Consider the following 24,023-nt stretch of genomic DNA (forward strand, 5'->3'; position numbering starts at 1 on the left):
ACACTATATTGCCTCAAAACATGGTTAAAACTATAATTTTGATATGGATGGCCAGTCCTTGCATACATAGCTCGGTCTACGTATTTGAAAGAGGTTATATTACTCGACCCATCCCTCATCCTGCACACAACATCTGCCACGCCGGGGAACATGAGTGGAACCACATCCACGTCGCAAATGTTTCATTTGTCAAATGGTTCTTCCCAGGACCTGCAAAACAGACACACGATTAGACATTTCAAACATAATCCAATGTCACAAAACTGAAATAAAAGCAGGAATAAGGGATACATAACTAAATTGAAAAACTAAGCTAGGGTAACGGTCACTATTGTTCAGATAACGATCTCTGGAAAAGGTTGATTAACACATGCTGTAGTAGACGGTAGAATAGCCATTTGCTGTTCTCGGCTGTGACCTCAGGGATGTCCCACATGTCAGCCAAACACCAGATTACAGCCTTTGTCATCAGACAGCTCAGCAGCACATGTCAAAAGTGACTTATTTGTCACTTCAATTTGTATAGCTAATACATCCATCCTGCTGATATCACTACATCTTTATTGTAATACATACAAGCTCAATCGTTTTCCGTTACTCAACATAATCAGATGTGTCACGTATCTCCAGAAATGCTGATGTACCTGCACTCAGGAAGACATTCTTTTCAAATGATCAATGCAGTGTTTATTGTTACATGAATGATCGGTTTGAAGCTCAGTGTCACCATGTGCGAAAACTATAGGCTCAAAATTCAAAAAGGCCCACACACCTGAGCAATCCTGTTGCCGATAACAATGAGATCTGGAAAGAAATGAGAAACCCACACACTGATCTTGCTAGTATCACTTTATTAAAGCTTACGTGTCAGCCTATTGGCCTTCACCAGAGGCAGACACGTAAAATGTTGTAAAATAAAACTAGCAGTGTGCGGATTTGTCCTTTCAAGAGAACTATAGCCTAAAATAATATAATTGATCAACATACCACAGTTCATGTGGAAGCCTGTTTGCAACGTATGCACAGCGAAACTTATGAAGTCTTGACTGACCCAGTCTCCGAAGGCAGCATCCCCTATAACACAAGTACGTTTTGAAATAGGTTCAAACAGTTTGTCAGACATTGCAGAACTGACGAGTCCAAAAAATACATGCAAATGACACGTTGCAGTCTACCTTCTAATACGCAGCAAAGGGTGCTAGCGCAATCGACTTTATGGGACTTGTAAAAGCAGATTATCAACTTTTCTCTGTCCTAAACACTGCCACGAATGTCCATGGTGAAACTTAGAGCTTTTTCTTGCTCCTGGAGTAACATCCTCCTGAAGCTGCCCTCGGAGGATGACCTGTCGGTCTTCCATTCTGGAAAAATAAAAAAGACAAACCATAGGGAAATAATTCATGCGTTTAAAAAAAGGTGCAGGGGAAGAATGTGAATCTGAGACTAAAGTGCCAAGGTTAAGTAAAATAAATGTAATATTACAGCTCTTTGAGATCGGGATAATCAATGATCATCAGTAAAGGATAATAGATCATCCTTGGATAATGCAAGACCCATGTACAGGTAACCAGTGCATTCGGAAAGTATTCAGACCCCTTGACTTTTTCCACAGTTACGTTACAGCCTTATTCTAAAATGGATTAAATAAATACAAATCTCCACACAATACCCCATAATATTTTTTTAGTTGCACACCTATTCAAACTAAAAAAAAAAATCACATTTACATAAATATTCAGACCCTTTACTCAGTACTTTGTTGAAGCACCTTTGGCAGCGATTACAGCCTACAAACTTGGCACACCTGTATTTGGGGAGTTTCTGACATTCTTCTCTGCAGATCCTCTCAAGCTCAGTCAGGTTGGAAGGGGAGTGTCTCTGCACAGCTATTTTTAGGTCTTTCTATAGAATGTTCGATCGGGTTCAAATCCGGCCACTCAAGGACATCATTGTGCTGTTGGAAGGTGAAACTTCATCCAGGTCTGAGGTCCTGAGTGCTCTGGAGCAGGTTTTCATCAAGGATCTCACTGTACTTCGCTCCGTTCATCTTTCCCTCGATCCTGACTAGTCTCCCAGGCCCTGCCGCTAAAAAAACATACCCACAGCATGATGCTGCCACCACCATGCTTCACTGTAAGAATGGTGCCAGGTTTCCTCCAGATGTGACACTTGACGTTCAGGCCAAAATCTTGGTTTCATCAGTCAAGAGAATCTGGTTTCTCATGATGTGAGAGTCTTTAGGTGCCTTTTGACAAACTCCAAGTGGGCTGTCATGTGCCTTATTCTGAGGAGTGGCTTCCGTCTGGCCACTCTACCATAAAGGCCTCATTGGTGGAGTGCTGCAGAGATGGGAGAATCTTCGAGAAGGACAACAATCTCCACAGAGGAACTCTGGAGCTCGGTCAGAGTGACCATTGGGTTCTTGGTCACCTCTCTGACCAAGGCCCTTCTCCCAAAATTGCTCTGTTTTGCCATGCCGCCAGCTCTAGGAAGAGTCTTGGTGGTTCCAAACTTCTTCCATTGAAGAATGATGGAGGCCACGGTGTTTTTGGAGACCTTCAATGCTGCAGAATATTTTGGTACCCTTCCCCAGATCTGTGCCGACACAATCCCGTCTCGGAGTTCTACAGACAATTCCTTTGACCTCATGGCATCGTTTTTGCTCTGACAACTGTGTGCCTTTCCAAATCATGTACATTAAAAAGATTGGACCACAGGTTGACTCCAATCAAGTTTTAGAAACAGCTCAAGGATGATCAATGGAAACAGGATGCACCTGAGCTGAATTTCAAGTCTCAGAGCAAAGGATCTGAATACTTATGTAATTAAGATGTCCATTTTTAATACATTGATGAAAAAATGATGAACAATGACATTTAACTCAGGGTTCTATGCTCTAGAATGAGAGATAGAAGACTGTGGGCAACACTATGTTTGCATAATTCTCCTGTAAAAGTTACTGCATTCAAACATGAATATTAGCTAGATCTGGTATCATCTAGGGATGACAAATCAGACTCACCAATTAGCCATCTTTTATTCATACGTGACATTTTGAAAACATATAGCTAACTAGCTAAAGCCACAATTTAGCTGACGTAAATTACCACTGTGGTGGGGTAGGATCTGGCTAAAGATAATCTAACTTGTTAATGACAAATAACTAGCTAGTTAGCTAACGGGAGCTGACGAGCCAATGGATGAACTTGGGGGATGTATCTAACTATAGGGATGAACATTATATATTATTATGAACATTATAACTAAGGTTACACACATGATCATATACGAAGGTGATAACATCACTTCATACAAACTGTGAAAGCAAACTTTCCAGAACTCACCTACGGTCGAGCGCCTGCCATCTTCCTCCATCGGGTCGTCCTGGTCAGCTCTTGTTGTTGCATGCGGTTTGGTTGATGGAACAAGACAGCCAATAATATTGTTTTTGAAAGAGGGAACTGATTGGTCAGGTGTCGAAGGTCCTGCCCCCAATTTTTTCCTTGCGAAACACTGTCTATAAATGTACGAATCTCTGGGTGTGTGACAGTATCGACAGAAATCTGAGAACGCGTAGATTCAAAATCTGCAAGTGTGTTCACAGCAGAATATTCATGGTCATAAATGGAACTTTTATAATTCTGAAAATAAATGATCCTTGCCAATTTTATAAAATGTGTTCAAGTGTCAAGTCACAAGTTTGCGATAGTTGTTACATTTATTCACACATCAAGCTTGCGAAATTAAGATTACACATTTGCAAATCGTAATTGCAACCACAAATCTAAAATACAAACTCACTTAATGCTGTCATCATTACAGGATGGCGAGCAACATGGCGCCGACAGAGATGGTCGCCTCGCTTCGAGTCCTTAGGAAACTATGCAGTATTGTTTTTTTAAATGTATTATTTCTTACATTGTTACACCAGGAAATCTTAAGTCTTATGACATACAGCCGAGAAGACCAATTGGATATGAGAGCGACATCAACTTACCATCATTACGACCAGGAATACGACTTTCCCAAAGCGAATCCTCTGTTTGGAGCACCACCCAATGGATCTAATCCTAGAAGCCGACCCAAAACAACAGCACCGCAGAAGGAGCAGACGGAGCGGCCTTGTCAGGCTCCATAGACGTGCACATTGCCCACCTCTTCCGACTATACTACTCGCCAATGTCCAGTCTCTTGATAACAAGGTAGACGAAATTCGAGCAACGGTTGCCTTCCAGAGAGACATCAGAGATTGTAACATTCTCTGTTTCACAGAAACAGAGATTGTAACATTCTCTGTTTCACAGAAACATGGCTCTCTCGGGATATGTTGTCGGGATCGGTTCAGCCAGCAGGCTTCTCCATGCATCGCACCGACAGAAATAAACACCTCTCTGGGAAGAGGATGGGCGGGGGTGTATGCTTATGATTACACCATGAGTCGTTAATCATTAACAACATACAGGAACTCAAGTCCTTCTGCTCACCCGACCTAGAATTCCTTACAATCAAATGCCGGCCATATTTCCTCCCAAGAGAAATCTCGTCAGTTATCGTCACAGCTGTATACATTCCCCCTCAAGCAGATACCAAGATGGCCCTCAAGGAACTTCACTGGACTCTATGTAAACTGGAAACTATATATATCCTGAGGCTGCATTTATCGTAGCTGTGGATTTGAACAAAAAATTAATGGCACACTTCCAGACAAACTAAACACCTTCTTTGCCCGCTTTGAGGATAATACAGTGCCCCCGTCGTGGCTCGCTAACAAGGACTGCACTGCCCCCCCCCCTTCTCCGTGGCCGATGTGATTAAAACATTTGAACGTGTTAACCCTCGCAAGGCTGCTGTCCCAGACGGCATCCCTAGCCGCGTCCTCAGAGCATGAGTAGACCAGCTGGCTGGTGTGTTTATGGACATATTCAATCGTTCCCTATCCCAGTCCGCTGTCCCCACATGCTTTAAGATGTCCACCATTGTTCCTGTACCCAAGAAGGCAAAGATAACTGAACTAAATGACTACCGCCCCGTAGCACTCACTTCTGTCATCATGAAGTGCTTTGAGAGACTAGTCAAGGATCATATCACCTCCACTTTACTGGCCACTCTAGACCCACTTCAGTTTGCATACCATCCCAACAGGTCCACAGACAATGCAATCACCATCACACTGCCCTATGTAAGAATGCTGTTCATTGACTATAGCTCAGCATTCAACACCATAGTACCCTCCAAGTTCATAATCAAGCTGGAGGCCCTGGGTCTCAACCCCACCCTGTGCAATTGGGTCCTGGACTTTCTGATGGGCCACCCATAGGTGGTGAAGGTAGGAAACAACACTGGGCCCCAAAAAGGGTGCATGCTCAGCCCCCTCCCGTATTCCCTGTTCACCCACGACTGCGTGGCCATGCACGCCTTCAACTAAATCCTCAAGTTTGCAGACGACACAACAGTAGTAGGCTTGATTACCAACAACGACGAGACAGTCTACAGGGAAGAGGTGAGGGCACTCGGAGTGTGGTGTCAAGAAAACAACCTCTCACTCAACGTCAACAAAACAAAAGGAGATGATTGTGGACTTCAGGAAACAGCAGGCGGAGCACCCCCCTATCCACATCAAGGGGACAGCAGTGGAGAAGGTGGAAAGAATTAAGTTCCTCTGCGTACACATCACAGACAAACTGAAATGGTCCACCCACACAGACAGTGTGGGGAAGAAGGCGCAGCAGCACTTCTTCAACCTCGGGAGGCTGAAGAAATTTGGCTTGTGACCCAAAACCCTTACCAACTTTTACAGATGGGGCGGCATGTAGCCTATGGTTAGAGCGTTGGACTAGTAACAGAAAGGTTGCAAGATCAAATCCCCAAGCTGACAAGGTAAAAATCTGTTGTTCTGCCCCTGAACAAGGCAGTTAACCCACTGTTCCTAGGCTGTCATGGAAAATAAGAATTTGTTCTGAACTGACTTGCCTAGTTAAATAACGGTAAAAAAATAAAGATACACAATCGAGAGCATCCTGTCAGGCTGTATCACGGCAACTGCACCGCTCTCAACCGCAAGGCTCTCCAGAGGGTGGTGCGGTCTGCACAACACATTACAGGGGAAAACTGCCTGCCCTCCACACCTACAGCACCCGATGTCACAGGAAGGCCATCAAGGACAACAACCAACCGAGCCACTGCCTGTTCACACAGCTATCATCCAAAAGGTGATGTCAGTACAGGTACATCAAAGCTAGAGGCCATCAGACTGCTAAATAGCAATCACTAACTCAGACAGGCTGCTGCATAGATTGAGACCCAATCACTGGCCACTTTAATAAATGTATCACTAGTCACTTTAATAATGTTTACATATCTTACATTATGTATATACTGTATTTTATACAATCTACTGCACATGCCTATGCCGCTCATCCATATGTACATATTCTCATTCACCCCTTTAGATTTGTGTGTATTAGGTAGTTGTTGGGGAACTGTTAGATTACTTGTTAGATGTTACTGCACTGTCAGAACTAGAAGCACAAGCATTTCGCTACACTCGCATTAACATCTGCTAACCATGTGTATGCAACAAATCAATTTTGATTTGATTATAATCCCAAAGAATTCCCCTGTTGTTGACTGTTCATGAAGGGGGAAGGGAGTAGGATATATGGCACATATTTGCATGTGCTTGAGAAAGTCTACAAATTCGAATGAATGGCCTACTGTGCAAGACCTTTTCCAGTGAAGATTTATGGATGTAATCTTTGTTTAGTGGCACAAATTCACATTGCGACTGTGCGCAATTAGCCTTAAATATTTCCAAACATTGCATATCATTTGCATTTAGGCGCACATTCATAACAGGATGAGAAGCATGTAACTCAGCTGTCATTTATCCCATTCTAAAACTGAAATGTGTGAGTTGTTGGCTAATCTTCAAAGACTGTGGTGCCATGGTCCAATTTGGGCATGTGCGACATCATCATCCTTATTCAATTTCCAGTAGCAATTGGTTTTCTGGTCCGTTTGGCACTCTAGTAGCATATCCACGTGGCATGCCAATATCAATCTATTTGATATTATGAATCTTAACTGTAGGAGATCAAAATCAAGGGTCAAGTAAGACCTAGACTTCGATCCATCCAAACCATTGACCGCATGCGAACACCAAATTACAGAGCGGCTATTTTGAATCAATGTACAGCAACAGCACTCGAGAACACAACTCGTCGACTAGGATCTACGGCGGTGAGAAAACAGTTTGCCTGCCCTACTGTCTGTTATTATTGTTGAAGATGATCTTCTTGGCTCAAATAGCCTACTTCCCGTCAAAAAATACATAGGTTACATTTAGTTTAATTTACGTCCAGTCTCATAATAAAAACACTGACATAATAGGAAAGCAACACAATTAGCCTATTGTTTTTCAGTTGACTGTCACATTGCTCAGCAAATTAAGGTCGGCTAGAAAGGCTTGTTTACCTTACACATAAACACGTTGGCAAGCCACCCATAACGCAAGTTTCTTACCTTTTGAGGTTAAGTATTATTACTGACGGCCATTACTTCGCTTCGACCATTTTTAGCCTTTCTACCACATCATACACAAACCAGCTGGAACTCCTAGCCTCTGCCTTGGAGTAACAATATCGCGTTCTCGGTGGGGTGGGAGGAGACAGGATGTAAGAGCCTTGATGCGGTTATGTTCCTCACAGATTGCATTACGAATAGTCATATTTTGGTCCGTTGGTACTGTCAATCCAGACCAATCTGTCGTGGACATGAGGGGTAGAAAAATCTGCTTGATTATGACATTTTTTAAAAATAGAATGGTCAAAGAAATTGCAATGTGAGGCGTACTTCCTTGTATGATGGAAGGTTTATTTTCTCTGAGCTGAACTAGCAGTCATATTTACCAGTATATGGTTACATTACATGCTCAGGAATGGCCAGCACAGTTTATCCGATTTGGCATTACTGTACAAGCCGCTTCTATGAGGGATCAAACCTGCCATAATTAGAAAAAATTGAATAAATGCACACATAAATAAACAAATATATGAATAAATACATATACATAAATAAATGCACGCATAAAAAATATTAATTGATACATGGATAAATGATGCAAACATACATAGATACATACTTATTTAAATAATTAATCCCACTTTCATTTTATTCATTTATATTATTTCTGTATTTCTTCCTCCAATATGTTAATGAAGGGGTGTCTAACAAACGTATGTGCGTGGTATCTAACACACCATTGGTTGATCAATGCACGGCGCATTTGCCTGGGGTGCGTTCAGTTTTGGAACATTGCTGTACTGAATGACCAGTTGAAAAACTGTGATTATGGTGACCCAGAGGCCAATTGTCTATGTTGTGCTTGCACCAGGAGTCTCTGTTATCACCTGAACTCTGGTGAAGTCGTTAGGCAACTTCCTCCAAATTGTAAAACATGTATGGGTTCACCTCTGTGTCCCTTGTAGCAGCTAGATGACACAAGTTTTTGATGCATGCCTCCACACCGAAAAACAGGTAATCTGTAGAGGCGTTGTTTGTGTTAGACAGCACTGTGAAGTCTCTGGCTAGCGCTCGCCTGATTGCAGCCATACTTGCCAGAAAAACTGGGCTAATGTAGCTATCTACGGGTTGTACATCTCTCTTTTTGGACCATCTGAGCCAGGCAAAAGCAAGACGTTGCACAGTGACATTGATCAACCAATGGTGTCCACCCACAGACGTTTGATTGACAATTATATAAATGAATGAAATATATAAATGAATATATAAATAAATGAAAGTGTGAATATTTAGACGATACAAAGATCAATCATTTAATACATACAAATATGTGGAGAAAAAGGAATGAACTTTGGTCACTATTTTTGTATTTCATTTATTTATGTGTGCATTTATTGATTTATAAATGTTTCTATTTAGAGTGCATTTGGAAAGTATTCAGACCCCTTTACTTTTTCAAAAAAAATTTTAACGTTACAGCCTTATTCTAAAATGGATTAAATCAATTGTTTTCCTCATCAATCTACACACATATTGACAAAGTGAAAACTGAAAAACCTTATTTACATAACTATTCAGACCCTTTGCTATGACACTCGAAACTGAGCTCTGGTGCATCATGTTTCCATTGATCATACTTGAGATGTTTCTACAACTTGGAGTCAACCTGTGGTAAATTCAATTGATTGGAATTGATTTTTATTAGCTTTTTTTCAACCTTTATTTAAAACAATCAAGTCAGTTAAGAACAAATTCTTATGTACAATGACATCCTACAATGATTTGGAAAGGCACACACCTGTCTCTATAAGGTCCCACAGTTGACAGTATATGTCAGAGCAAAAACCAAGCCATGAGGGCGAAGGAATTGTTCATAGAGCTCTGAGACAGGATTGTAATTGAGGCACAGATTTGGGGAAGGGTACCAACAAATGTCTGCAGCATTGAATATCCCCAAGAACACAGTGACCTCCATCATTCTTAAATGGAAGAAGTTTTGAACCACCAAGACTCTTCCTAGAGCTGGCCGCCTGGCCAAACTGAGCAATCAGGGGAGAAGGGTCAGGGAGGTGACCAAGAATCCGATGATCACTCTGACAGAGCTCCAGAGTTCCTCTGTGGAGTTGGGAGAACCTTCCAGAAGGACACCCATCTCTGCAGCACTCCACCAATTAGGCCTTTATGGTAGAGTGGCCAGACGGAAGCCACTCCTCAGTAAAAGGCACATGACAGCCCACTTGGAATTTGCCAAAAGGCACCTAAAAGACTCTCAGACCATGAGAAACAAGATTCTCTTGTCTGATGAAACCAACATGGAAATCTTTGGCCTGAATGCCAAGTGTCATGTCTGGAGGAAACCTGGCACCATCCGTACAGTGAAGCATGGTGGTGGCAGCATCATGCTGTGGGGATGTCTTTCAGCGGCAGGGAAGGCGGGTCTAGACAGGATCGAGGGAAAGATGAACGGAGCAAAGTACAGAGAGATCCTTGATGAAAACCTGCTCCAGAGCACTCAGGACCTCAGACTGGGAACGAAGTTTCACCTTCCAACATGACAATGACCCTAAGCACACAACAAGACAATGCAGGAGTGGCTTCGGGAGAAGTCTCTGAATGTCCTTGAGTGTCCCAGCCAGAGCCAGGACTTGAACCCAATCAAACATCTCTGGAGAGACTTGAAAATAGCTTTGCAGTGACACTCCCCATCCAACATGAAAGAGCTTGAGAGGATTTGCAGAGAAGAATGGGAGAAACTCACCGAATACAGGTTTGCCAAGCTTGTAGCATCATACCCAAGAAGACTCGTGGCTGTAATCGCTGCCAAAGGTGCTTCAACAAAGTACTGAGTAAAGGGTCTGAATACTTATGTGAATTTGATATCTGTTTTTTTATTTGTAATACATTTGCACAAAAAAATCTAAACCTGTTTTTGCTTTGTCATTATGGGGTATTGTGTGTAGATTGATGAGGGAAAAAAACAATGTAATCAATTTTAGAATAAGGCTGTAACTTAACAAAATGTTGAATAAGTCAAGGGGTCTGAATACTTTCCAAATGTACTGTATATGTGGATTTATTAACAGAATAATTTATTTCTAATTATGGCAGGTTTGGTCCTCCATAGAGGTGAACCCTAGTTCTCAACAATTTGGACCACAACTTCACCAGAGTTCAGGTGATAACATAGAGTCCAGGGGCTTCATTTATCAACCATGTGTACATTTCACACTAAATTCAGATGTAATGGGAGATTATAGGATTTGCGTGCAGTATATTATTGGGAGTTATCTAACTTTTATCAAACAGTTCACTTTTTTTGGTAACAAAAACACCCTTATTTCCTGTATGATTTGGAATGTTGGCCACATTTCTATTGAGGTGTGGGCAAAATATTTTAATATTTTGCAGTGACTCTTTCTGAAAATGCATGCCGCATTTTTTTTATTTGCATAAAAATATAACAAGTTACAAAAACACTGGCCCCTTACAAAAAAGTCCTACAGGAATCCTGCAGGAATTCAACCTTTTGTGATGGATTGTGCAGGTGACAAAATCCTGCAGGAAAAGGACTCCTGCGTGAGTATGACTTCTCATGCAAAAATGTCTGCACAAACATGAACATTCATTCATGAACATTCCTGCAGGTATCACCCTGCAGGATTTTGATATTCATACATGATATGGCAATACCTGCAGGGCCAAGTACATTCCTGCAGCAATCTTGCAGAACCAAAAACTGCAGGATTTTGATATTCCTACAGGATTTGAGATACAGTATGTTGTAACAACAGAGAAAATAGACTTTTGAAATATAATGCAAATTCAGACATTTAAACTCAGCAGATGGGAAATGTAATAAATTACAATGTTCAAATGCAATAAATATAGTATATGCTTTTTTTATTTGATAGATACCAACACAATTGATAATGGTTTCAGTAGGCCCACAGTTCAGTCAATGTAATAATGCATTTATATATCATGCTGCCAGTTTAAGAAACACCCTCATTGATATACACTCTGAATAAATAAATAAATACAATGTAAAAAAAAATGTGTATACAGTTAAGTTAAGCAGAAGCAGAGAGGTGCAGAGGGCTGCCTTAATTGACATCCATGTCATCGGAACCCGGGGAACAATGGGTTAACTGCCTTGATCAGGGGCAGAATTTTTACATGGTCAGCTCAGGGATTTGATCCAGCAATCTTTCGGTTACTGGCCCAATGCTCCTACCCGCCAGGCTACCTACTGCTCCCCTTTGTAATGATTACTCCATGCTAATAGAGTGGCAGGAGGAGCCACACAAATTTGATATTGTACCTCACAACAAAATGCTCAAAGCAGAGTTCCACCTGTGGGAAATAGTGGATGTTGTGTGGGAGGACGAGAGTTCTCCTTCCAAAGTGATTGAAACAAGTGGTAGGTTTCACTCTGTCTGTAACTTATGTGACATCGGTTCTCTCTCACATGTCTGTCTGGCTGGTTGTCCTATGTCTGTCGCTAATGTTTGCATGGATATGTTAAACTGGTGTCTCTTATATTATCGCAATGCTTAAGTAATGTTTGCCTAATTGTTGCTGTCTATCAACTCCCACTTTTATAGAGCACAAAGACAAATTGATGAGGAAATTACTCAAACTAAGCACCTAAGAGTCAAAGGAAGGACAAGGAAGCCAAACGCAAAATGCCGACACCGACCGGGCACTCATACACTCTCCTCAGCACTGAAACCAATCCAGCAAAGAAGACGAGAAAGGTAGGCCCAAGAGTTTTTATCCTTATGCAGATACTTAAATGTAATAATTCAATTGCTCTCTCAATATCTAGGAGCTTCTATTTTCTCAAGTTAAACTTTTGACTGATTAGGTTGCTGACGGGACAAGGGATCTTCTCCTAATGGAGAAGATCACAGAAAGGGAAAATAAGGCTAAGGAAGAGGAGGAAGAGGATATTAGGATATTACCCTGAACATTGTCTCTGCAGAGAGGTATGTAATTGCTATAGGCATGTTTGTGTTGTTATTAAGGAATCATCTGAATGTCTCTCTCTTCTGTCTGTCTCTCACTCCTTTCATGATCGAATTGAAAAGAGGTTTATTTTTTATCTGTTTTTCAATCTCATGAGTAGCCTTGCTTCTAAAACTTGAAGCTGTGCCCCAGCCTCTACCCTCTCAGGTCACTGCCCAACCACTTAGGTGGCACCTCCAAGCACAACCATGGTTAAAGAGCTGGCTGTGGCTGTGTTTGGGAGACAGGTGATTGCTACCCATAGATCATCTGTAAAAATTGGAAATGCCAATAAAGGGACTTCAGCAAAGCTGGCCCTTGATGAGGGAAAAGTCAAACTGATAATTGGTATAGGAAACATTTAGATCCTAATGCAGCACTAGAAAGTGATTTCCAGTGGCAAAACCCATATATTAACTCATAAAATGTTAGACTTTTGACCCGATTTGGATTTCTAGGAACTGTGCAAAACAAGTTTCCAGATATACCCCCCAAATTCATCTGAGCAGCACTGAGGGAGAAGATGAACGATAAACTTCACATCAAGTATAGGTTTACATACTTTCTTGTGATGTATAGGTGTGTTTTCAGTGTTTAATATACAAATTTCTTCTGTGTTTTCAGACAAAAAATGCTTACATGGCCACTGTTTCCCTTAACTCCAAATTACCCCTTTTATTGAGTTATAGTATAACCCCTCCTATACTCCGTGTCCTACATTTTCCAGGGGGTCAGCTTTTTACTTTTTCATCTGGAACGGAGCCTTGTGTGGAGCGCTCCATAACACCTGAGCTTTGTAGTGTTGTCACTTCAATGAGGCCATTTGCATGGTTCGGACCAATGAGATGCGTTTTTAAAATTTTAGGATAGAGAGAAAAGATGATCAATATTTAATAAAGAGGAAGTTGTCTTCAGTGTTTAATCGTGCATAGGCTAATCCTTACTCATGTGACTGAGTTGACAGCCTAGTAGTAATACCGCATATATGGGCTTAATAACGATGTTTAACAACAATCAAGTTTGTTTCTGTTCCAAGTATGACCCCTTTCATTGAGTTGGATTCATGATAACAAGTAACCGTTAGGTCATACTTACTATTTCCTTTGTCACAGTTCCTCATGCACACACAAAGCGTTTCTGCTGTTACATCCTGTGAACTCTGCCCCTCTCATCTCTTTCCCCAGTTAGGAACGAGCCTATGAACAACAGTGAGACTGACAAACGCAGGCAACAGCACTGGACAGCCATGCAGGCGAAGGTAACACAACACACAGTTTCAGCTGTTATATACTGAATCCTCTGTCCCTCTCATTTCTCCCCTTTCCTAACTAGTTAAAATGGAGCCAAACGCCCACACAGAGAGTTTCTGCTGTTACATCCTGTGAACTCTTCCCCTCTAATCTCTCTGCTGTCCTCCCCGATTAAGACAGGGCCTTTAAACAACAGTGAGACGGACTACCACAGAAGGCAGCCATTGCCAGTGAAGGTAACACCAGTGTCAGCCTCTCATTTCTCCCTTTTAAAACGGAGCCCAACACAAATGTATACTCACAGATGTTGATGTACCAGCCATATTAAAACCAACTATCACCAAGTTTACCATTGCAGACATCTCTTCCCTTTCACACCAATACACATAAGCGGTTCATGTGATATCACCATTACTCACTCGTTACAAGATATGCTTCTACCATATTTATTCAATCTCATTTTCTTTTTCTCCTAGGAATCATATTTTATGCAGTGCTGGTGAAATGGACAATCAGACATGTCAGCTGTTGTTTCATTGGATGTCTTGTGGAATCTGTCCATTCTTTTGAAATAATGTGGATTGTCCTGCATGTCCAGGCCTGCTCTGAAATTAAATAGGTATGATATCGGGCTCCTATTGCACAACAATACTGTAGCCTACCCATACTGTAAAATATTTGTTATATTTACAGGTCTATTTTACTTTCGAGCATGGTTGGCTATTGAATGAGCGATGTTAAGACAGTACACATATTTTCCCAGGTTTTTAAGTCCGGCCCACCCATTAAATCAAGTTAAGGAGGAAACCAATGTCTTTGCCGCCTGAATGGAGGATGTTTTATGTACGAACCGGACGCGGGGGTTAGGAGTGTATTGCACAAGGCCAGACGATGTAAACGTTGGCGAACCGTTGGGTTTGGCGGAACCATTGGGGCTAGTAGACAGCTGTACAAAACACAAGTTACACACACATTTTAAAACACAGACACATTTTATGATTAAAAACCAGACTGGATTTGGTTAAAAATGTTACATATAAAGAAACTGCATTGGTAGACAAAATTCCAAAATATAAAATAAATAAAAGCAAAAAGGACATCAGACAAAAAGTTGTTTCGTTCTCCACAGTCTCCATTGACAATAATCACATTTGACATTAATACTGTTGATAAATTAATACAGTTAAAATAACTGTTAATAGTTGACATTTTCAGTACGTCTAAATGTGTATGTTTATAAATGCATGCAGGTGTTAGAGATTAACTATGGCAGAATGAGCCAGGATTCAAATGATCCTTTTCATTCTGCATGTGGAGTTTTAGTTTGAGTTGATACTAAATCCAAGGTTGGGGTATGCAGTTTTGTTCAGTTGTCATTTGACAAAGAGTGTATGTTAATTTGAGGTTAACTTTAACTTTAAGCTAGTTCTTTAAAAAAAATTTTTTTTTAGCTAGGCCTACTGAATCCTCTAATCTAGAACCATGTTTGATTGACATGACAGGATACAAAAACAACATAAAAACAAAGCATGATTAGAGAATACTTCTAGTTGCAGACCCACTGTTCCACACAAAAAATCTACACCTAACACAGAGCCATGCCTTCCCTCTGCTCTCCAACCATGCACCAAATACACTTGCACTAACACAGAGGTCAGACAAATTCCAGTACATAACAATCTCTAGTACAATGCATGCTCTCATGTTTTTACGTGCCAGAATGAGAGTATTTTTTTGCAGATTTGTTAAAATTGCACAAATATCTGAAAAGTACAGTGATGGGGGAACACTTTCTTTTTTTGCAATGATCGTTTTTATCCGAATAAAAAGTTCCCTTTCAAAATCGGATGAATCAATCTGCAAGTATAAACAAAACAAATAAATGTCAAAAGGAGACATTTGGGTTCACTGAACATAAAAATAAGTGCTTCAAAAGTGAATGCAAACAATACAGTAAAACAACTGTCAGTATAGTTATCATGGCATCAAAATAAACAGCATAAATTGCCTTAAACATGCAATTCAAGAGAGAAAGCCAAATAAACGTGGCTTATGCAGTCGCCGTTTTTCCAAAAGAATAGAGCACTGCTGGTTTTTACTAAGATATACTGGGGCACTGCTTTGATTACAACTACGGTCTCCTTTTCTCTACCTCGGTTGTGGGATAAACTTACAAAGCCAACCAGACCTACAGTCTACACACATTTCAGGAAAGAAAACCCGGAAGAATGCAGCGACAAACACAGGCAAAGGTTCAGGAGCTACAGGGGTCAATACGGGAGGCTTGGTTAAAAAGTATTGGCATTAAAAGAAAAGGAGTTAAGTTTGATAATCTGCATTATACATGAACAAACAGGCCTTAGTCTTGATGACAGAATAGACTCGTAAAGGTCTATTCCAGGGGGCTTTTTCCTCTCATTGACTAATAATGGGAGATTGAACCAACCGAGGACCACTCAACGCGAGTCCCTCTGTGTCTTGTAGCTTTTCATTTCCGATATGAGCCTCATAAACCACGGGGGGACGGGACAACAACAACTGTGCACAACACAGGTCAAAGGCACAACACTGGACACGACAAAGGGAAATAGAACAACCTCTGGGAGCTTTGAAAAAGGCCCAGAGAGGAGACGGTGTCTATCTATCAGACAGTCAGGCATTCTTCTAGCAGCACAGTCTGTGCACTACTGCACTTTTGTCCCAGTTTCGTATTAGAATTGCACAACATCCACTCCAAGAGGAGAAATAAAAGTCACAGCAACATTGTCACAGCTCTAGAGTCTGATAAAACAGTCATAGAGCATGACAACAGCACAGGTAATTATTTGTGTGTTTTAAGCCGAACGCATTCTTAAATCATGCTGATATAACATAATTGCACCAAATATTCATTATACACAGGAAAAGGTGTATGGATTTTGTGACGCCAGTAAAACAAAAATGATGTGATATTGGTTACCTGTGGGGTACTTCTTTTAAGTACACAGTCAGATTGACCGAATAAATTGAACTTTTCAGTATTACAAATGGGGTAATGCCAGGATTTACTCCTGGGACAATGATATGTGAATAATAAGAGGTATACACCAGACAAGCTAGGTACCCATCACTGTTGGATGGCACAGAGGGATGTGACACTGTGAGAAACAAGGTATAATTTCCTTATTTTCCCCCAATGTAACAAATCGAAAGCTGAAGTCACATCCATGCAGAATTTTCAGTACCCAATGTTCCTGTGGTTACGTCTACTCTATAAAAAGATCCAAACGTATGCATTTAAAACATTCCTTTCAGCATACTCTAGAATTAACACAGTAAATACTGCAAAATGTTAAGCAAAGCTGTTAACTGAATGTACACCAAGGTGTGTAACAGGCAAATGCAGAGTGAGTGACATTTGGCATGAAAATGAAACAACGCCAGAGGGAAAAGGGGCCCTAGGCTTTGAGGCATCATACAGATGGATACAAGTCCAACAGGGTCACAAGACCACTGTATAGGACACATACCATCTTTCGATGTCAAATAAAAGCTTATTCAATAACCCGTCTCTTTAATCTCCAATTACAATTCTAAGATATGCAAGAGAACATAATAGTATATCTACAAGAAGGATCATTTGAAAGGGTTATAAAGTAACAAAAATCTACTTAGAAGTTGTGTCGCTGAAAAACTGGGTCGCTGATCATAATTTAAATCATTGATGAATAGCAGAGGCACTACATACACAAACGTACACCTTTGTCATTGGGGGAAACACCTCAGGGAAATTGGTTTAGGAGTGATATTTCCTCACTCAACGGAATAGAACTCACCATACACAAATATAACAACTATGAAACAGAAATGAATAACCACATAATTTGCATTCATTTTTTTTCTCCATATAATTTCATTATATATAGATTTATATTCCTCACATGCCTGACAATTGTGTACATGTGTGTGTGGTTTAGTCTTTTAAGTTGTGCGTTTTCTTTTGCACTGAAACATCCTTAGTACAGCTGTAAGAAAATATGTGCCCTCCTGGTGAGAAAGGACTTTGACCCGAGCCAAAAAGAAAATGTGTGTGATGGATGCTCAGCAGTGGAAGTCACTGATGAACTATGGTGGGGTGGAGCCTCTGTTAGACAAGGGTCTGTATCTCCCCACTATCGTATGGTCTTATTGGGCAAGAGTTGCTGTGAGAGCAGGACTGACTGCACAAGAAGACCAAAAGAGAGATGCTGTAGAACAGGGGTGTTCAAATTTTACCCAACAAGGTCCGGACTACTGCTGGCTTTCTGTTCTACCTGATTATTAATTGCACCCACCTGGTGTCCCAGGTTAAAAATCAGTCCATGATTAGAGGGGAAGAAAAACAAAAAAAAGCAGTAGAACTGGCTTTGAGGTCCAGATTTGAATTTGAGAGCTGTAGAATATTCCTGTGACTTACTTCTCTGTCCTTAGCCCCACCTCTCGGCTTTCAGCCTCCCAAGCAACTATGAACTGCCTTAGCGCTCCAGCTGTGGAGATGTAAGGACTAGGAATGGAGGTCAGAGGGTGAGCTATGTTGCTTACAGCATCCTCTCACCCCATAGGTGAATCTTCAGGGTTGTAGAAGGGGGCAGGTCACAGTCAGTAGATTTTTCGGCTTTCTTTTTTTGTCCTTTGAAAGTCCTGAGGAGATTTCCACCGAGTCAACAAAGCCAGACAGAAAAGGAAACGGCTCCCCATTAGCTGTGTGATCACCTGAATGAGGACAGTGACAATGATTTAGCTCTGTGTGGATGTACTATGGACAAGATGGGGGGCTATGATCAGGGGCAAAACCGGAATCTTCAAAATCAAACTTATGACAAAAGGTATTACATTTAATAATAACTACTCTATTGTCATCTCTTCAGAATCCCTCAAAATGTTCACACAAATATAACTGAGAATAAGAAATGGCAATGGGGTTATGTTGTAGCACTGTAGGCGAAGAGGATGGGAACCCCCCCCACTGTGGAAAGGCACACCCAGAGGAGGGGGAGGTGAAAGGGGGAGTGGGGCTGGTGGTGGAAGGGGTAAAGATATGAACCATGGCTGAGGTGGTGCAGGAGACGTCAGGAAATGTCACATGAGCTGAGAAGGGTGAGCTCAGGCCTTGGAGTCCCTTTACATCCGTGAACCTCGCTCCTGGAGGATCTGTAGGGAGAGAAAACGTGTCAGTCTAGATCCAGCAACAGTATATACACCTCAATCCAAAATGAATGGAAGAGATAGGCACTGGCTAATCTCTCACGGACAGACGCACGTAATATAAATGGTATCGTAGCATTTGTCAACCGACTGTGGGATGCGACGAGGCTCAGGTGTTTTCGTTACTGATCATTTGGACAAATCAGTTTCGCAGGTGTTCGCGTCTTTCGAATTTAGGAAGTACTTTTTGCCCATAGACTTGCAGAGGGGAGTGGAGCTACAGGTCTGCTTCCATTCCTCGTTCTTATATCTTTTTCTAACACATCTGCCCCCAGAACCTAATCGAGCATCTGACATAATTATGCAAGACTTTAGTTCTGGGTTTCCGAGATTAGGCACCGGCTAATTTCATGATCTTATTTGAAGGAAACAATGCAGCTCAATCTACACATTAGACCACTTTTGAAGTTGGAAACGCCTGACAAACTTTGATGTTGCACCTACAAGCGAGAATCTTCTGACTTCATGCCCAACACATGAGTTCCAGACACTCTCAAATGCTGATCTCACCTTGGCCTTCTCAGTGGGCTCGATAACAATGCCGTTAGTGGAGTTGTTGAGCTCCCGGGAAACCACACACAGGAATTCAGCCTGGTCCTCGTTGCCATAGTTATAGGATGAGCCGATGCTTATGAGCTGTGAGGGGAAAGGGTAAGTGGGATTGTAAATTAGCTTAAAAGTCATCTTCACATGAAATTTTAGGCAAAGTTTGAAATTTCAAAAATAACCAGACTTACCACCAATGACCTATGGATTTAAAGACAAGTGTGACATGAGGACTATTAGGCCCACCTGCTCAAACTTCCAGCCATCTGACATTGTGGACACCATCTGGGTGAGTTCCTCCTCTTGGCACTGCAGCACCCGGTACACATGCTTCACTGGGCCCTGAGAGAAAAACAGACACTACAATTAAAAGCCACCTGTACACATTAGGGTTAACTTGCCAGTAAATGTTTAGCTTTTGAACAGTGCCATGTGTGCGAGTGTGTCAATATACACACTAACAGACTTGTAAACACACTCATCCTCTGACATTTTAGTGTTTGGTTTAGCATGTGTTATTTCACAACAGCAATGGCGTCATCCATCCCGGTCCAAGGCCTTTCCATTCATCATGTCTGCATTTCCCTGACATACCTGAGATGTCCTGTTCTCGTTGTCCCGTATCCTCTCCTTGACCAGCCTTACTAGTGATGCAATATTGTAGAACTCCGCCTCCTCAAGGACACCTGAGAGATACAACCAGTAGTTTAGTCACATGATGTAGAACTAAGAGCAAATATAGCCCTTGGTTCACTCCTGACCTGACTGCCCTCAACCAGCACAAAAACATCCTGTGGCGGACTGCACTAGTATGGAATAGTCCCCGTGATATGCAACTTTTCTAGGAAGTCATGAACCAATACACGTAGTCAGTCAGGAAAGCAAAGGCTAGCCTTTTCAAACAGAAATTTGCATCCTGTAGCTCTAACTCCAAAAAGTTTTGGGACACTAAAGTCCATGGAGAATAAGAGCACCTCCTCCCAGCTGCCCACTGCACTGAGGCTAGGAAACACTGTCACCACCGATGAATCCACGATAATCAAGAATCTCAATAAGCATTTCTCTACGGCTGGCCAAGCTTTCCTCCTGGCTACCCCCAACCCCAGCCAACAACTCCGCACCCCCCCATAGCTACTTGTCGAAGCCTCCCCAGCTTCTCCTTCACCCAAATCCAGATAGCAGATGTTCTGAAAGAGCTGCAAAACCTGGAAACATACAAATCAGCTGGGCTAGACAATCTGGACCCTCTCTTTCTAAAAGTATCCACCGTCATTGTTGCAACCCCTATTACCAGTCTGTTCAACCTCTTTCATATTGTCCGAGATCCCTCAAGATTGGAAAGCTGCCATCCCCCTCTTCAAAGGGGGTGACACTCTAGACCCAAACTGTTATAGTGTTGGGGCGGCAGGGTAGCCTAGTGGTTAGAGTTTTGGACTAGTAACCGGAAGGTTGCAAGTTCAAATCCCCGAGCTGACAAGGTACAAATCTGTCATTCTGCCCCTGAACAGGCAGTTAACCCACTGTTCCTAGGCCTTCATTGAAAATAAGAATTTGTTCTTAACTGACTTGCCTAGTTAAATGAAGGTAAAATAAAATAAATAGACCTATATCCATCCTGCCCTGCCTTTCTAAAGTCTTCGAAAGCCAAGTTAATATACAGATCACTGACCATTTCGATTCCCATTTCGAATTTTACCTTCTTTACCATTTCGAATTTTACCTTCTCCGCTGTGCAATCCGGTTTTCGAGCTGGTCACGGGTGCACTTCAGCCACGCTCAAGGTACTAAACGATATCATAACCGCCATTTGAAAAAAGACAGTATTGTGCAGCAGTCTTTATCGACCTGGCCAAGGCCTTCGACTCTGTCAATCACCGTATTCTTATCGGCAGACTCAACAGCCTTGGTTTCTCAAATTACTGCCTCGCCTGGTTCACCAACTACTTCTCAGACAGAGTTCAGTGTGTCAAATCGGAGGGACTGTTGTCCGGACCTCTGGCAGTCTCTATGGGGGTACCACAGGGCTGACTCTTTTCTCTGTATATATCAACAATGTCGCTCTTGCTGCGGGTGATTCCCTGATCCACCTCTATACATCTGGCCCTTCATTGGACACTGTGTTAACTAACCTCCAAACGAGCTTCAATGCCATACAACCCTCCTTCTGTAGCCTCCAACTGCTCTTAAACGCTAGTAAAACCAAATACAAGCTCTTCAACCATTCGCTGCCCGCACCCGCCCGCATAGCATCACCACCATGGACGGTTCCGACCTAGAATATGTGGACAACTACAAATACCTAGGTGTCTGGCTAGACTGTAAACTCTCCTTCCAGACTCATATTAAACATCTCCAATCCAAAATTAAATCTAGAATAGGCTTCCTATTTCGCAACAAAGCCTCCTTCACTCATGCCGCCAAACACACCCTCGTAAAACTGACTATCCTACCGATCCTCGACAATGTAATTTACAAAATAGCTTCCAACACACTGCTCAGCAAACTGGATGCAGTCGATCACAGTGCCATCAGTTTTGTCACCAAAGCCCCTTATACCACCCACCACTGCGACCTGTATGCTCTAGTCGACTGGCCCTCGCTACATATTCGTTGCCAGACCCACTGGCTCCAGGTCATCTATAAGTCTATGCTAGGTAAAGCACCGCTTTATCTCAGCTCACTGGTCACGATAACAACACCCACCCGTAGCTTGCACTCCAGCAGGTATATCTCATTGGTCATCCCCAAAGCCAACACCTCCTTTGGCCTCCTTTCCTTCCAGTTCTCTGCTGCCAATGACTGGAACGAATACCAAAGAAATCGCTGAAGCTGGAGACTTATATTTCCCTCACTAACTTTAAACATCAGCTATCTGATCGCTGCAGCTGTACATAGACCATCTGTAAATAGCCCACCCATTCTACCTACCTCATCCCCATATTGTTTTTATTTACTTTTCTGCTCTTTTGCACACCAGTATTTCTACTTGCACATCACCATCTGCTCATCTATCACTCCAGTGTTAATTTTCTAAATTGTAATTACTTCACTACTATGGCCTATTTATTGCCTTACCTCCTCACGCCATTTGCACACACTGTATATAGACCTTTTTCTTCTTCTATTGTGTTATTGACTGTACGCTTGTTTATTCCATGTGTAACTCTGTGTTGTTGTTTGTGTCGCACTGCTTTGCTTTATCTTGGGCAGGTCGCAGTTGTAAATGAGAACTTGTGTTCTCAACTAGCTTACCTGGTTAAATAAAAGGTGATTTTTTGTTTTGTTTTGTTTAAATGATACTAATTGTGCAACGGCCTGTATCATGCAGAATCCCATTTCTTCTAAATAAAGCATGGTGTGTGACAGGGGTTTACACTTTGGGGACCATTTATACAGTCTTACCTTCCTCTGCCAGGTTCTTGTCCATGATCAGTTTCCCATGCCGCAGGTAATTCAGAATGGGGCCAAAGTATGTGGGGTCCCTGTCGATTAGGTAAGCACCCGTCTCATCCTAGGATATTTATAAAAGTGTAAAGTGCAAATCATATGTCTGCTATTTGAGTGTCAGATAAAGGTTTCTCTGGTGCTTCTTCACATGCACGTAAAATAATGCATTATTGTAAAATGGCTGAGCATTACACTTTAATGAGTGTTACAATTGTCTAACATTTTAACTAGGCATTTTAAAGTGTTTGGGTGTCATCTCGTGCATGATGAGCGGCAGTGCATTATGAATGCTACATTGATGCACCTTGATTGATGATAGAACGTTATGCCAAAAATGATTATTATAGAATATGTTACCTTGTCAGAGTCCAAATCCGGATCTTCTTGACACAATCGGTACAGGAACGATTTGGGGTCCCTGCACAATGTCTGTTTGGTTGTGACAAAATAGGTTCCACCGACATTTAGGCAAACCCAGCGGGATTCTGCCTTCTCGGCTTGCTCCGATGGGGAACTGAGGTTGCTCTTCATTGGGAACCCAAACACCGCTCTACTAGTACTCGACACCCCAGGACTGGTGGGCAAGCTACTCCGCGGTGAAACCATGAGAGTGGGCGAAGCAGCCAGCCGAACAGAGCCTCGGACATCTCGGTGCTCGGTTTGTTCTATTGTGGCAGTAACACTCTGCTCCACAACATGCAATTCGGCCATATTTTCTTCGTCAAAAAACACCACTATTATTACACTTCAGGGTAACAATAATGCTTATCGATTTGTAAACACAACGGGGCTCTTTTTCCCCAACAAGGTGGCTGGCATTAGGGCGTTGCTACACACATTCGATCATTTCCACACATAAATACTCTAAACAAGACATCGATATTACTTAGTTGAAATATACTATATATGTTTGACACGTCGCTTGCAATCTTTTCCTAAAACAAATGGGTCATTCTTGTTTATTCAAACGTTAACAGAAGAGGGCAATCCTTCCGGGTTGTAACGTCATTACTGTATACTTCCGCTATG

The 24,023-nt window shown here is 41.9% G+C and overlaps 2 protein-coding genes across 3 annotated transcripts in view; both read right to left on the reverse strand.

The window, feature by feature from the left end:
• LOC112224133 (monocarboxylate transporter 6) overlaps positions 1-7,693 on the reverse strand; it is a 36,543-nt gene extending 28,850 nt beyond the window's left edge. Inside the window, exon 1 of one of the 2 annotated variants that reach the window (XM_024387459.2) lies at positions 7,522-7,693. The gene's annotated coding sequence lies outside the window, so the exon portion shown is untranslated. The remainder of the gene's footprint in view (positions 1-7,521) is intronic. The other variant, XM_024387458.2, reaches the window with a different exon arrangement.
• A 7,058-nt stretch (positions 7,694-14,751) lies between these two features.
• LOC112224131 (BTB/POZ domain-containing protein KCTD5) lies at positions 14,752-24,002 on the reverse strand. Its single transcript, XM_024387457.2, has 6 exons — positions 23,352-24,002; positions 22,950-23,058; positions 20,142-20,233; positions 19,794-19,889; positions 19,512-19,637; positions 14,752-18,947 (listed from the first exon to the last, which is right to left on the reverse strand). The coding sequence occupies exons 1-6, from the start codon at positions 23,703-23,705 to the stop codon at positions 18,918-18,920; spliced, it is 807 nt and encodes a 268-aa protein (XP_024243225.1). The 5' UTR covers positions 23,706-24,002; the 3' UTR covers positions 14,752-18,917.
• Positions 24,003-24,023: the final 21 nt, after the last annotated feature.

The sequence above is a fragment of the Oncorhynchus tshawytscha genome, linkage group LG25 (assembly GCF_018296145.1).
Source record: "Oncorhynchus tshawytscha isolate Ot180627B linkage group LG25, Otsh_v2.0, whole genome shotgun sequence".
Classification (NCBI taxonomy): domain Eukaryota; kingdom Metazoa; phylum Chordata; class Actinopteri; order Salmoniformes; family Salmonidae; genus Oncorhynchus; species Oncorhynchus tshawytscha.

What these genes read in the sequence shown, in the direction of transcription:
- LOC112224131 (XM_024387457.2), bottom strand. Translation starts at nt 23,705, where the DNA reads ATGGCCGAATTGCATGTTGTGGAGCAGAGTGTTACTGCCACAATAGAA. An exon ending in CGGATTTGGACTCTGACAAG is followed by an intron (nt 23,059 to 23,351) that starts GTAACATATTCT and finishes TAAATATCCTAG; the next exon opens with GATGAGACGGGTGCTTACCT. An exon ending in ATGGCTGGAAGTTTGAGCAG is followed by an intron (nt 19,638 to 19,793) that starts GTGGGCCTAATA and finishes TTCCCCTCACAG; the next exon opens with CTCATAAGCATCGGCTCATC.